At 39.5% G+C, this 15,140-nt stretch overlaps 2 protein-coding genes across 3 annotated transcripts; one reads left to right on the forward strand and one right to left on the reverse strand.

Moving 5' to 3' along the window:
• Positions 1 to 230: 230 nt before the first annotated feature.
• LOC116911525 (olfactory receptor 10J3-like) lies at positions 231 to 1,172 on the forward strand. Its single transcript, XM_032915518.1, has one exon. The coding sequence runs from the start codon at positions 231 to 233 to the stop codon at positions 1,170 to 1,172; it is 942 nt and encodes a 313-aa protein (XP_032771409.1).
• Positions 1,173 to 5,733: 4,561 nt separating this feature from the next.
• Fcer1a (Fc fragment of IgE receptor Ia) lies at positions 5,734 to 11,787 on the reverse strand. Of its 2 annotated transcripts, none has more exons than XM_032915450.1 (5): positions 11,658 to 11,787; positions 11,248 to 11,268; positions 9,893 to 10,147; positions 7,361 to 7,455; positions 5,734 to 6,216 (listed from the first exon to the last, which is right to left on the reverse strand). In XM_032915450.1, exons 1-5 carry the CDS (start codon positions 11,704 to 11,706, stop codon positions 6,163 to 6,165), a joined length of 474 nt encoding a protein of 157 aa, XP_032771341.1. In that variant the 5' UTR covers positions 11,707 to 11,787; the 3' UTR covers positions 5,734 to 6,162. The 2 variants fall into 2 exon arrangements, with proteins under 2 accessions (XP_032771341.1, XP_032771340.1); XM_032915449.1 differs by having other exon boundaries at positions 5,741 to 6,216; positions 7,198 to 7,455; positions 11,658 to 11,759.
• Positions 11,788 to 15,140: the final 3,353 nt, after the last annotated feature.

The following is a 15,140-nucleotide window of genomic DNA, read 5'->3' on the forward strand; positions in this document are numbered from 1 at the left end:
ATCTCATGGTCCTAGTGTAAAGGATTCTATCATTTCAAAGGAAAGATAGCCCAAAGAGGAAGTTTGAGCAGCTTATCACCAGCGGAGCTCTGAGACTCTGCAGTCTCCAGCCTTGCCCAGGATAGACACATTCTTCACTGAGGACCTTGGTCCAGCCTACTCTGGTTGATGTTTGACTCATCAAAGCTTTCCTCCCTTTGCCTCATTCCCAGAAACATATACTAGTCTCAATGCTAAAGTCAAACACAACCTCTGTAACAGAGTTCCTCTTTGAAGGTTTCTCCAGCTTTGCTTGGCAGCACAGGCTTGCCCTTTTTGCTATTTTCCTAACATTGTACTTTCTCACTCTGTCTGGCAACGTAATCATTGTGAGTATCATTCACCTGGATCATCATCTGCATACTCCCATGTACTTCTTTCTGGCCGTATTGTCCATCTCTGATACCTGCTATACTGTGACCATTATTCCACGCATGCTTTCTGACCTCCTCAATCCTTACCACACCATTGCTTTTCGAGACTGTGTGGTCCAAATCTTTTTTTATCTAACTTTTGGCATCAACAACTGTTTCTTACTCATGGTCATGGGATATGACCGTTATGTGGCCATCTGCAATCCCCTAAGATATTCAGTCATCATGGGTAAGAGGGCCTGTTTCCACTTAGCATCTGGGTCACTGGGAATTGGCCTAGGCATGGCTATTGTCCAGGTTACATCAGTATTTAGCCTGCCCTTCTGTGATGGATTTGTTATCCCCCACTTCTTCTGTGATGTGAGACCTCTGCTGAAGCTGGCCTGCACCGACACCACTATCAATGAGATCATCAACTTTGTTGTCAGTGTCTGTGTTCTTATTCTACCAATGGGCGTGGTCTTCATCTCCTATGTTGTGATCATCTCTACCATTCTTAAGATTGCCTCAGCTGAAGGTCGGAAGAAGGCCTTTGCCACCTGTGCCTCCCACCTCACAGTGGTCATCATCCACTATGGCTGCACTGCAATCATCTACATGAAACCTAAGTCCCAGAGCTTGCTGGGCCAGGAAAGACTCATCTCAGTGACCTACACTCTTATCACCCCTCTACTGAACCCTTTGGTATACAGTCTGCGGAATAAGGAGGTCAAAGACGCCCTACGCAGAGCCCTGTGGCAGAAGCCACTTCCGTCTTAATCAGGTTCATTTGTAAATTTCATTACTTTCAGTTGGCGAATGTGTAATTATTTTAAGTTGTTTCTAATAATGCCTTTATAGCATCAGCAAAAACAGAAAACATTGATGTTTGATAACCTAGAGGCTTCCCTCTATGCCATCAGAGAAAGAATATAAACATAGGTTACTTATGGCCAGAAATTTAGTAGGCTTTTTTAAATTGGCTATTTTGTTTATTTATATTTCAAATCTTGTCCCCCTTCCAGGTCTCCCCTCTAGAACATCCCCATCCCATCCCATCTCATCCCATCTCCCCTTTGTCTCTAAGCTTTTGTCCAACTATGAACGTCATGATCAACTAATATGTTCTCACGCCCTTTCCCAACTCCTTCAGGCCTTGACTTGCTCAATATAAGAGCTAAACTGCCTTGTATTTAGAACTGTCCACATGTTCATATGGCTGCACTCTCCATGAGAATATTGTGAGTTGCTGTCACGTGTCACACAGTCACCTTTTAACCAATGATAGACTTCTTATATACTGGCACAAACCATACAGCTCGTTATATACTATGAGCTAATGTGTGATAGGTAGGTATACTCTGTGGTATTGGTACAATGACAAAGTTGCTTGCAAATATGTATTTTTTCAGAACAGATCCTCACTAGTAGTCATGAAAGACTGCATTGATTTCAATTTATTAAAGCACTAAATCCATAAAGTTTCTAAATCTGATAAATATCAGTTTTGGAAGCAAACCCAGAAAGACCTGTTTGCTGTGGTTAGTTGGTACAGACGCACACGTCTTTATGTCAAAAATTTTCTTGTATTCTGTTTTCACAAATACCAAGTTAATTTGTCTGATAGCTTGAGGATTTTCCAAGAGCGATAAAGTACTTTTTTAAAGCAGTATTGCAGATGTAAGAAAGGAAACTTGCATCAGCTAAAGGGAGCACAGGTATGGCCTCTGCACAACCTTTTATACACACATAAGAAGATTCAGACAGAGAAGGGGGACATACGGACAAGGTGAGCTTTATTTATCCTTTCAAGGATGCAGTAATGGGGATGAAGCTGGAAGGAACCTGTAGATATCCCAGTGAAAGGAACATCAGTTCTGTTGTTTGACAGGAGGGGAGCACAGCACTTTGGACAAAAGCACTAGAAAGTGAAGTCTGCACGGGGAAGGAGTGTGGAGGGCTATGTGTCCAGATTTCCAGAAACAGTAGAGCCAGTTACGTTCTGTGGAGTTGACTAAAGGACAATTGGCAATTCTGGTAACTCTGGTTTAAGTAAAGGTATGAAGGACTTGCACTCATAAACTCCCCAGGTAACTGAGAACTCTGGAGTGAGGCTCTCAGTGAGTCCCCTTCAGGAAGCGTCCTTGCTAAGGAACTGCATCTCTGTGAGTTTAACATATTCTAGGGGCATGTTGCCTCTAGTGGTTTGTCTAATCCATGGTATCTCCTCTCTATGGTGATTAGGAAGCGTTATCTCAGGTCCAGAGCTGTCATCTGTGCCATGGTTTAGTGTTTCTGTTGTGACTGTTTCACATTTCAGCTTGTCTCTTTCAACCTTGCTTTTCCCACTCTAGCAAAGGCATGGATACTGCATCCAAGCCTCTGTCCTGGAGTCTCTTTCCTGGGGTCAGCAATCTATGGCAGCATTTTAGAACCCCATGTCTGCAACAGTTGGCATTTGTGGAAAGCACATTTTTTTTTAGCCTGAAATTATTCTAGCACAGGTGGATGAGATCTTTTCTTCCAGTTTTAAAATATATTTTTGTTTACAAGTACTGAGTCATACCCACCACATCACAATTTACCTAATGATTATCTTGTATGATCTTGAAAATTGGTTAAGAAATAAATATCTAATTTTTCTGTCTGAATTTTCTGAAATTTCACATTCTTTGCCCCCTGACCTCACAACAGTACAGAGATATTTTGCCCACTGCCTGTGCTGTATTGAACATCAACAAAACTGATGGTACACCTATGTCTTTTCAGTTTTGAAAGTAAAAGATTGTGGGATGTACAAGTGGTACAAGCAGGTGGACTTGACAGCCATTCGGTGCTCATTAGTAGAACCCAGTGTGAATGCTGTGGTAATTGATGGAGGACAAGATGGGGACATGGACTTGGTAAGTAACTGTCTGGACCTGGGCAGGTGAATTAAAGCAGGAAGACAGACTCTGAGGTCATCCATAGGCCTGGGCTGTCTCTCACACTTCTGCTTTCCGCAGGAGGAAACTGCATCTCCAGATTTAGAGAGGTACTCCTGTGTTCCACACTTCCCATCTGAAGAGAAGTCCACATTTCCTCTAAGAACTTAGTTTCCAGACAGTCTCCTGATACATCTTTTGTTGGAATATTTATCTGGAGGCATCCAAGGAATTTATCTTCTATGGGTCACAAGCCAAGAGACGCTCATCTGTTTTCCTATTCCCTAAGTAGAAACTCATAAAGATTTGTGATTATCTATTTTGAGGGAGCAAATGTTGTTTTATGCTCTGACTCGGACCTATTTAGTACAGATCAGAGGTGACTGAGGAGGCCACAGGTAAATCAAGAAAGGAATATTTTTTGACTAACCTGTATAACATACTGACTCTTTTGTCATAGATTGAAATACTTTATGTACATATATATGAGACACTATTAGAAGGAACAGAAGGTTTAATTTGGGAGGGGGACAGTAACTATTTGAATATTAACCTCATTTTCAATGTTACTTCTGGAATAGTATGTGAATGACCATGAAAACTAAAGAAAAAAAATAGAAATATCAGGTATGATCTGAAATTAATTAGGAAGTTATATATGACATCCAACATATCAAAGTGGTGACAGATCTGAGTGCCTAGTGTGAGAGCATGAGAAGAAATCCAGCCTTGCATTGGGTGGCAAATGACTTCTGAAAGTCGGCACCTCAACGATCAGTACATGGAAAATGAGTAGCAAAATGCGAGATTTAGGCGACTCTAGAAACCCCCTGTCCAATCCCCTCTCATACAGAAACAAATAGCAGCTCAAAGATTTACAAGTGACCTGGCCTGGTCCACACTCAGTGAGAAGCAGCTTGGACCCCCATCCCTCTCCTCTGTTCTGTCCATGGCCCTCCCATGAATGACTGGGGAAGGAGGGAGGTAAACGTGAACTGCAATGTTCAGGATTCTAGATATTCCTTCAGAAGTTTTCCAAGCTGATCAGTTCTGGAATTTCTTTCTGCTTCAAGCACCTCTCAGTTCTTATCTCTGAGGATTTGGCATAAATACAAAGTCTGAGATAAAGGTGGAAATTCCTTTTTGGCTCAGTGCCAGCAACAATGATACTGTAGGGCACTCTGTGAAACAATGGGTCTCAATTGTGTGCGGAGGCAGCACTGTGGTCTCAAGGCTTTATCTTGCAATAAATTTTGGGCAGGTAGCAAAGAAAGTTTCCCATAAAAGCACCAAAGAGTTTCCTGTGGGGACTTTCCCCTGCCTGTATTTTAATAGGAATTTCTTCTAAATTGACCACACCTATTTACAAAAACTACAACAAAAGCCCGTATAGCAGGAATGTAGTCACTCCTTACTCTCTGAAATAACAAGAATATTGGGGAAGAAGATGCTAAAGAGATTCACATCATATACCCATATGCCCATCTTTAAAAAATAAAAATCTGAAGTCATTATTATGTATACCCCACTAACATTTCTTGGAAGAATGAAAATCTCAACCTAGTCAGTGTTTGTGAGTTACCCTCATACCTTTCTCCACACTGTCAGTAGGGGCAGAGTCTGGGTAAACTTGAGACCCTCTGCTCTCACATGTTGGTTGTCATATGCCAGTGTTCAGCACTGACAGCATTCCCCGTAGAGTTTTCTTTAAGCCCCAACTCATTGTCTATATAGGCATGGAACAGGAGCCGAACTAGACCTGATACCTATCCTCATTTCTATTTTAGAAACGAAACACTCATACATATATAAGCTGATTTTCCCAAATCACAAGCCCAGAAATTAAAAGAATGAAGATCTGGATCCATGCCTTATGTATACTGTGTTATTTAGTCCTAATAATGGATGCATTTGCTGCAAGGAAACTCAATCCCGTTCACATTGTGAGCAGACCACTGGCCCTCAGTGACTACTTTGGTAACAAAAGGAAAATATAAAATGGAAACATACAAACCTAACTATTTCTTTTACCCAAAAACTTATTTGGTCTTAGACTATAAACAATGTTTATCATTGCTGGGATTCCTCAAAAGCTATTTGTTCTGTCAGTCTATGGAGATCTGATACAAGTTGCATCTATTTGAACGGTTGGGCAGAATTGATCACATATGAATCCTGGTCTTCTGAGTCGCCTTACTTTTTCTTGAGAATCAAAAGCTTCTAACAACAGAAGGCAGGATACAAACATGACCAAACTCACCAGTATCCTACCTACCATGTCTTCTGTGCCACCTACTGTTTACAGAGAGAGAGAGAGAGAGAGAGAGAGAGAGAGAGAGAGAGAGAGAGAGAATGTATATATACCCTCATGGTAGTTCATCTAGAAGAAAACGAACAAATCAATAAGACCAGAATGTGTAAAAGTACCATTCTACATGATTCCATACTTACTTTATTCAAATTGTACTTCTCTTTTACAGATATAGACAAAGCAATCAGCTCATTCTTTAACTTCTTAAACCAGTGTTTATTGAGTATTTGCTATTTATTGCATGTCACTTAATCAGCTGCTGTTGGTTTAATGAAGCATTTATGCAATTCCTGGGGTACAGACATTTCTATGGATAACATGAGTGTCCTTTGACAGTTGAAAGGCTATTGAAGATACTGTGGGAAATAATTGTTAAAAATTGTCTCTTCGGCGATGACATTAGTTCCTTTATATACCTAGGTTAAGAATTAGGTTTCAACCTTTTTTTTGCCTTTTCCAGTCTTCTGAATCTTCAAGATGGATTCGAACTGTTTGTGGGTTGAGAACCATAACCCCGTGTCCACAGCAAACAGAATCATTGCCAATGATGGGAAAATGAGTTGTAGCCAACGATACTCAGTTGTGTAATCTAGAATGGAATGTAGATACAATAAGCATACAATTCACATTAGAAAATGAAAAATGGGGCTCAGAGAGCCATCTTCCTTAAGAGGGACTCAAGCATAATGGTCCATCATTAGGATAATGGAATATCCAGGAACAGAGAGAGAATACTCAAGATCCTGAGTTCTATGGTCTGTATTTCTAGAACACTGTGGAGGGAGAAATGTTTCTCAATAACTCCCATCCACCCATTCTTCTATACAGTGAAAGTCATAGGATACAGGATGCTCTTATCTAATGACTTGGATGTAGAAAAGACACAGCATGGAGACAGAGATAATTAAACATCAGAGCATGATTCTATGGTTGACCATCTTGCCTTTTTATAGATAATTCTAAACATGCCAAAACAAAACAAGATTTCCTCCTTCAAAGGCAAGCAAACATTTCAAAGTTGCCCTCTGACATGACATTACATAAGAAAGAGCAGCTTTTCTTATGAACCTTGGGGCTAGCCCACCTGCCTTTCCACAACAGACACACTCTCGTTCTTCTGGACCTGCACACACAACTCTCTGAGGAGCTGCTTTTCTCCCCTACCATCAATAGTTAATAGGGACTCTTCAAACTCTTTGAATCTGCTTCCTCCATCTTCCCAGACCACTTTACATTTGGGAAATACAAACACTCTTCTTTAGACAGCAATAGATAAAAAACAAAATCTCAAATGTTAATTATAATGTGTTATATCTGGACAAGCTTTTATAGTTTATAAAGCAATTTGACAAAAGTATCTGACTAATCTTTATAGATTTCCATTTAGTGTATTGGTGTTACACATAGTGAAGACTCCGTTTGGAGATGCGTCCTGAATCACCTCATTACAAACTTGTTAGTCTTTCTAGGCAATCACTATGGCCTTGTTGCACTAATTTCAAACACTGGCTCATAAGACCACTTTCTCTTCCCCTGCCATGAACTATTTTTTTCTCCTTTATCAACTTACCTTTTACTACAGCAATACTGAATTTATCAGATTTACATTCAACCTTGTTCAAATAGCCTGTGCAGTGGTAGCTGCCACTGTCATTAAATGTGGCCTTTCTAATGGAGATGTTGTTGCTGTCGTAAGAGTATTTGAAAGCAATGTCGTCCTTGTAGTAGATCACCTTGTGGACTTTCCACTTCTTCCAGCTACGGCATCTGATGTCAAAGGATCCATTGTCTAAGACCACGTCAGCAGAAGATTGGAGCAGCAGCCACTCTGAAAAGCATTCATTAAATTAGTGTTATTAATTTATTTATAAGAAGTGGAACAGGGGCAGATGAGCAGACAGATCCACAGACAGATTAAAAAGGGGTAATCCATGAACGACCATTAACTCATTTCTTGGTTTATAAGCTCAATTAGACATGAAAATAAATGGAAATCTGAAACTGATGGGGGTGAAGAGGTGGAGGGAGATCATCTCTAGAACAAGACAGAGACCTGTGATAAGGGAGGCACCCAAGAATCAGTAGAGTGACCGTTGCTGTGACTCACTACATTAGGGATATGGAACCTGAACAGGCCCTTCCTATCGCCAGGTAAGAATCCCAGAGGAGCAACAGAGACACCAATCCATCGATAAAACTTTCAACCCAAAATTTATTCTGTCTGCAAGAAATGTAGCATGGCGAATAAGGAATGGAAAATAAGGGAATGGCCAACCAATAACCTGCCTAACTTGAGACCTATCCCATGAACAAGCAACAATCCTTAACACTGTTAATGATATTCTGTTATACTTGCAGACAGAAGCAAGCTGTCCTCTCATAGACTCCACCCAGCAGTTGGCTCAGACAGATACAGGTGGCCACAGCCAAAAAATGGATGGCGCTTGGAGACTCTTATGGAAGAATAGTAGGAAGGATTTCTGGTCCTGAAGGTGATAGGAACTCCTCAGGAAGACCAACAGAATGAACTGACCTGGACTCTTGGGACTCTCCAAGACTGAACCACCAACCAAAGAACATACACAGTCTGGACCTAAGGCTGTAGAGGTGTAGCTTGGTCTCCATGTGGGTCTCAAACAACTGAAATGGGGGCTATGCCTAAAGCTGTTGCCTATATATGGGATATGCTCTTCTAGCTAGGCTCCTTTTTCTGGTTTGCAGAGACTTGAAGTGCCATGGGGAGAGGTTACCCGTGGCAAGGGCACCCTTTCAGAGGAGAAGAGGAGGGGGACATGGGGGAAGGATTATGGGATGGGGTAAGGGGCAGTGAGCTGGATGCAAAGTAAATGAATAAAAAATTACATTAATTTATTTTAAAAATAGACAAAATAATATGCATAACCTGAAAGCCACACCAGTGAATCCTTTTTCCTCTGACAAGTCAGTCTGGAGTCATAAAGTATCTTGTGCTGCGTTACTGAGCCCCCATGTGGAAGCCCAAAGGCAAGAATTCCCTTACATCTGTTCTAGCTGGATCTAGCTAAGAGGGAACAGACAAACATACTCCAAAAAGGTTGAACATAGAATTTTTTGTTCACTCTTTCTTCTGAGAAGCTTCTCTGTTCTTTTATAATCATAAGTTGGCCAAAATGCTTCCTTAAAATATGTATACCAATTTTAATTATTTGTTTAATTTTTATTTACTGTCCTTTTTCCTATGTAGATCTATGAAAATACAGGGCTGTATCTGGTTCTGTTCTGTCAGTAGTACCTAACATAATGTTTAGAAGTTGGTAGGCACTCAGCGATTAATTATCAATAATGATTCTGTAAATTATAAGAATCATACTCTGTAACTAATATCACTCTAAAGAATTGTAAAACATTCACTATTGCAGAGTTTTGAATGAGAACATTTCCAACATGTGCAAGTATAGTGTATCTATTATCAGGAAACAAAAGGCTGTTATTCGTTGTTTAGGTTGTATTTGGAATTTTATAAGTGTTAAAAACCTTATCTTTTCATTCAAAGAAAAATATAACTTTCCTTCAAGAGATAGTTTGCCCATTCAACCTTTCACGATACTTAGATATGTTGCAATAAGTTTTGACACAAAAGAGTAATAAATAAACTATTTCTTGAATTAAAATAAGCAGTAGAATTGTTTTTAGTAACAGTAAAGCACATGCAGAATGAACAGAGGTATCTTTCACAGCTCATGGATTGTTCAGAGCAAATCTTTACTCAAACATCATGATCCAAGTATACATACACAGCCTTTTGAAATATCCATAAGTCTATAATGCTATTTGATCACAGAATTTGTACGTATACCTAGGTAAAATAGATTTTTAAAAACAGGGCATATGAATAATATTGAAGACTAAGTAGAATATTGAGAGATAATGCAGGGAGCCATGCAGAAGGATACACTGAGATGTCTTGAGTGGTATGCCCCCGAGTCTCCTAGAATAACACACATCCATGCCATCTTCTAGTGCGGTAGTTCTCAACTTGTAGTTACAACCCTCTGTGGGGTTCAAACAACAATTTCTCATGTGTTGCCCAACACCATAGGAAAACACAGATATTCATGAATCATAACAATAGCAAACTTACAGTTAATTAATTAGCAACAAAAGTAATTTTATGGTTCGGGATCACCATAATATGAGTAACTATTTCAAAGGATTGCAGAATTAGTAAGGTTGAGTGGGTCACTCTTCACATGAAAGATATGTATTCCCATATCCCTAGAACGTACCTTGCATCACGTTCAAGTACACAGGTTTGCTCTTATAAAATCCTTGGTTCTGACATATGTATTTTCCACTGTCTTGAATGGTGGCACTCACAATGACCCAATGTGATGATTTCACATTAGAGATGCTATCATTGTGGATCCATTTAGTAGAGTTCATTTGAGAGGAATTGTTCCCATTGCACATAAGAGTCACTTTATCTCCTGTAAATATTCTAATCCACGGTGGGTCCAAGGACACTACAGATTTCTGAGTGGCTTAAAGAAGGTAAAATTGTGAAGATAAATAAACTTTAAGTCGTTGAGAATTGTCCAGTCTCAAAGCTATAAACAATCAATGTTCCATCTTGTTAGTAACAATCCTCTGCCCTGATATTTAGGAAAAGCAATAAAAAAAGAAGTAAACAATGATGTGGTCTCAGGGAGCAACCAATATAGGCATCAACATAGAGCACAAATGCAAGGAACTTGGAGACAATTAGTAATTTATTTACGATGTGAAAACCTACTCTAACTTCAGTATTGGTGTCCATAAATGTGAATTATAATAATTTTTAGCATCATTCTTAGCATAATTGTTTGTATATAATTAATGTTTGCTAAATAATTATTGAAAGACTAAATGTAGAAATAATGGATGGATGTTAAAGTCTTCGTTTCACTAATTCATGTCGGGAGCAACTGTCAATCCTTTTAGATTATCTACCGAGTACTGGTACATTTTAGTATACAAGATTTGTTAATAAATCACTTTAATGATAATAAAAATATATAATAGACTTGAAAAACTATAAGCCCTCGATTTTTATAACTATTTAATTGTGAATATATACAGTGAGAAATGTTTGTGATTTTAAAAGGTCATGAGAAGTAGGAAGAGGGTATCAGCCGTGAAAGGATTCCAGGAGCAAGGAGATGTGGGGAAAATTTAAACAGAGGCTAAAAAATAGCTTGTGGTGATGACAAAGGGGTGATAGAGTCAATCAATACATTTAGACCCAAGAGACTTAGGATAGAGTGCAGTTTTTGGCAATTGTGAAATCTCCAGAAAGTGATGTAGTCTGTTGCAGGATTCTTAACTATAAAATAGTAATAGGAAGGTTGGGTGACAGAAGATATGCCGAGGGACATCAGTGCAGACGTGGATGTTGGCTTAAGCAGAAGAGACAACTCGAGAGGGCAATGGTATATGGGGGGGTTTGGGACAGGCAATAAAGAGGAGAAGATGAGGTCGATTTGGAACTCACACTTCTCCAGGAAGAAGACTCGGAGCTCTAAGAACACAGGATGGGATACAAACAAACCCAAAGAGAGAACAATGTCCAGATACACTGAGGGAAGAAGGACAGAGGACTTACCTGTTAGCATGACACCCAGAGCTGCAAAATCAATAAATGTTAAGTTAGCGTCTGTCCCCAGTGTGCCTGGATGCCTGGGATCAGAATGGGAATGGGACCCACATCCCTGGAGCTTTAATGATCAATGTGGAGCAGGAGCTCTCTTTCCTCTAGCCTCCTCCATTGGCATCTGTCTATAATCTAGTAGATGTCAGAGGATTGTGAAGATCCAAGCTGTTAGCCCGATTTCCCACTGACGTGGTACTCAACCCACTTTCCTTGGCTTCTTTCTATTACAGACTGCCTGAAAAGCACCCCATGGTTTGCATACGTGCTGCAAAGTCCCCAAAACCCATCAGTGCCCCCACCATGACACTCTGTTGGTGCATTTTTGTCCCTCAGGTTGGACAATAACAGGATCCTGTACTTACATATGAGCAGTAATGCTAGGCACAGCTGGGCAGATCCTCCAGTGGCCATTGCCCCTGTGCCTTCAGGTGCTAACTGCACCAGTGAGCTACGGCTTCAAAAGTAGGCTTGAAACCACGAAGGAGAAGGAAATGTCTTGTGCATCATATCTGGTTAACTCATCAGCTGTGCCTGGGCTTGGCTTTCTCCAGAGATAATAATAGGGTTGGCCAAGTTGGGCAATTTTATAGTCACCCATTTTCTCCGATTGTACCTTCGGACACCTAGAATCTGGTAGGTGAGAACCAAGGGTCTAAGCAGAGTCATGTGGACTTCTTAAGGTGACATTCCGTGCACAAGAATTTGATTTGAGACTTGAAATCACGGAGTAAAGAGGACTGTAGAATGAAATAAATACTTAATACCTTGATAAATGCCAGGCTCTTGTGTTAAATATAACTAATATGGTGCATACAAGAAAAAAAATCTCATTAGATATTACTGTCTAATTTGAATTGATTATAATCTATAATTTGTTGATTGAAAAATAGATCTTAGAAAGGTTAAGTCATCTGTTTTAGATGGATGTCACTTTAAACGGTAATTCGGGCTTTAAACATGTAAAAATATAACCCAGAAGCCAATCTCTTCATTATCATGATGCCCCTTTTAAAGAGCACTCCGTATCGTGGAGAAGAAGAAATAAAATGCTCTGAAGGTCCTTTAAGTTACCTTCGCTCTCCTACTTGGTCTCCTGCTCATCTGTTCAGTTCACAAGTCTCGTCTGATTCACCGTGACCTACTATCTGATTGGTCCTTTGAAGATAGGCTCCGGGGCTCAACTGGGTTCTTATATGGCTCCTGACAAGGAAGGTAGAAAGGAATCCAGACTTAGGGAATTCCAGCATTTTAGTCTTAGATCTCAGCTTTGGTCAACTTTCAACTTTAAGGTTTCGTTTTTTTAAATGTACCTGAGTCCTCTTCATCAGGGCCCCTCTGACTCATCCCTTGGTTTCTTTCCGTATAGATTAAAATCCAATGTTGCCAATGATCGTAGAAAGGATGACAAAATGAATACCCATAGTGTCTTTCCATCTGCAAAGGTTTTCTATCTGCTGTCTTCTTTGACTTTTTAGCCCTTGACAACTACATGTTGTTGATACTTGCAGGGCAGAAGTCAAATACTCCTAATGACCATGTGGCTGGGTTTTATTTTTAAACTGCAAAGAGTGATATCTAGGCACCGACTTCATTATAGGATCTAATAAAAATAATCTTATATAAAAACACATTGCACAGTATTTAGAATGTGAAAATATTCACAAATATATATTCTTCCATTTACTAGTATTATTTACTAAATAAATGCAATAGAACCATTCATTTTGGCTGTGTTTAGCCAATAGGAAACCTAGATAAGCTTTTTATTCAATGGCTGATATCTTAAGGCAGGACACTTGGAATGATCTCAGTCCTCCTCGAGTCCTGAGGAAATAGAAAAATCTGGAAAGAAGTTTGCTGCAGTGAGAAAGCAAGAAGGGAAAGAGAAGTGTTTTAGTTTGACGTGCTAGGTGGGGGGTGATGTTTGATTCCTCAATCCTGGAACAGACAGAGATAAAATAGGTTTTTACAGATTGTTGAGCTTTTATTGAGAGATTTGGGGGTTCTTCTTTCCCAGGAGAGATGTCCTCCAGTAAAATTGTCTGAGATGCTGTCACTTTACTGTGTCTCAAACGGCTTCTACAAGGGCTTTCCCCGAAGTCTATACACTCTCCAAACAGCTCCTACTTATGTGGGAGCAGGAGTGCACTCCCTGAGAGATGTTTGCTTAGTCTGAAGAGGATCGTTTGCTAGAGAGATCATTTTTATTTGCTTCACCATCTAAAGCTTGCACTTGTGCGCCCAACACTGAGATGAAGGAGGTTCTGTCAGAAGCGGCAACAGGAGAAAAACACAGAAGTTCGTTAAAGCTTAAAAACAAATTATAGTTCCTCTTTTTGGCCCTAAAAGAGTAAATGATTAGCAACATGAACATCAGAAAGAATAAACCATACATTTGTGCCCAGAGTATATTGCAAACATGAGAAAAGGAACAGGACAAAAAACTCAGAAGAAATAAAAAGCACCAACATTAAATAAGAGTTTCACTTATCTTGATTAATATGGTTTGGGTCCTGTAACTTTTAACCTTATTTGAAAATTCCTTCCAAATTTTTGTTTGTTTGTTTGTTTTTCCTTTATTATTTACTCACTTTAGCAGATGTTCTGAGGCCTACAGATTTATTTTATAACCACTGTCTGTATGGTATAGCTGCTCATTTCTTGTCCTCGGTTTATCTTCATTAAGAACATGTGCTTTGAGGCACAGGGAGAGTTTTAATACATGGAAATTATATTTTAAACTAATTGATTTTCCAGGAAATTGTTACTCTTCTGAGTATTTGAAAACATCGTTCTGAAAGGGACCAAAAAGCTCAGGGTACCCCCCACCCAAAAAAAAAAGGCTTCTATGCCTTATAAGGTTTTATGAGAGTTAAAATATGGAATCAAAAAAGAAGGAAGAAGGTGTTTGTAACAAAATCGGCACACTGGATGGAACCTCATTTCTTACCACAGGATTTTGAGTCTGAAAACATATGTATATTATGACATTTCATGCTTAGATTTAAACCTGTTGCCAGTTCTCAGAAGACTTAATCGGTATTTCATTTTGTGGCATGGAGACATAAAACTCTAATGGCTGTGCATAAACGATGGAACTTTTGTTCTATGAGGTGTCCTTGAAGCTAGAGTGAGGAGCTTTTAGCTGGAACTTTATTGTCCTGGAATATGTCTGAAAGAGAAGTGGCAGAGCTTAGCCTGTTTTTTCCAAAATCAGGAGCAAGAAGGGACAATAGGCTGGCTTATTCTATGCTTTATAAACCCAAGGTCCAATAATATTGGATACGAAATGCTGAAAAGGCCATATACCTGTCCCCACACAGTGTATGCATCTCATGAACAGCGTTCTGTCTCTGATGATCAGAGACAGGGCTAAGTATGGAATGCTTTATCCTCTTTGTCCCTCTTACCGATTCTATGTGACTCGTAAAGAGGAAATTACATCACAGAGACATTAGGCAGTTTCTTGAAGGACTTAACAAGGGTAAACTAAATACTTAGGATTTGAACTCAGGCAATTTGGCAGGAGAGCACACATGTATAACCACACAGACCAGTGTCTTTTGTCAATCAATCAACATATCACTACATGAACACTGCGTGCCTGAGGATTTGTCATAACGACTTAAAAACCGCTTAGATTGTCCAGAGCTCATCACCCAGAGAATCATTGACGTAGTTTATGCACTTCCTGTTTCACACATTCTTGTCCTTAATCCAAGGGTTGGTTTATGAATGCATAGCCATGCAATATAGTTGTCATGATGGTATTGTAATTATGTTCATCCCAATTTTTTTTTATTTAAAGGTTTTTAATTGTACTGTGAACTGCATTCTACTCTTCT

The sequence above is a fragment of the Rattus rattus genome, chromosome 10 (genome assembly GCF_011064425.1).
Source record: "Rattus rattus isolate New Zealand chromosome 10, Rrattus_CSIRO_v1, whole genome shotgun sequence".
Taxonomy (NCBI): Eukaryota; Metazoa; Chordata; class Mammalia; order Rodentia; family Muridae; genus Rattus; species Rattus rattus.

Coding starts and splice junctions, on each gene's coding strand:
- LOC116911525 (XM_032915518.1), top strand. CDS start 231: ATGCTAAAGTCAAACACAACCTCTGTAACAGAGTTCCTCTTTGAAGGT.
- Fcer1a (XM_032915449.1), bottom strand. CDS start 11,706: ATGGCCACTGGAGGATCTGCCCAGCTGTGCCTAGCATTACTGCTCATA. Junction 11,269..11,657: donor CCTAGCATTACTGCTCATAT/GTAAGTACAGGA, acceptor TTGATTTTGCAG/CTCTGGGTGTCATGCTAACA. Junction 6,217..7,197: donor CAGTATTGCTGTAGTAAAAG/GTAAGTTGATAA, acceptor ATTCCATTCTAG/ATTACACAACTGAGTATCGT.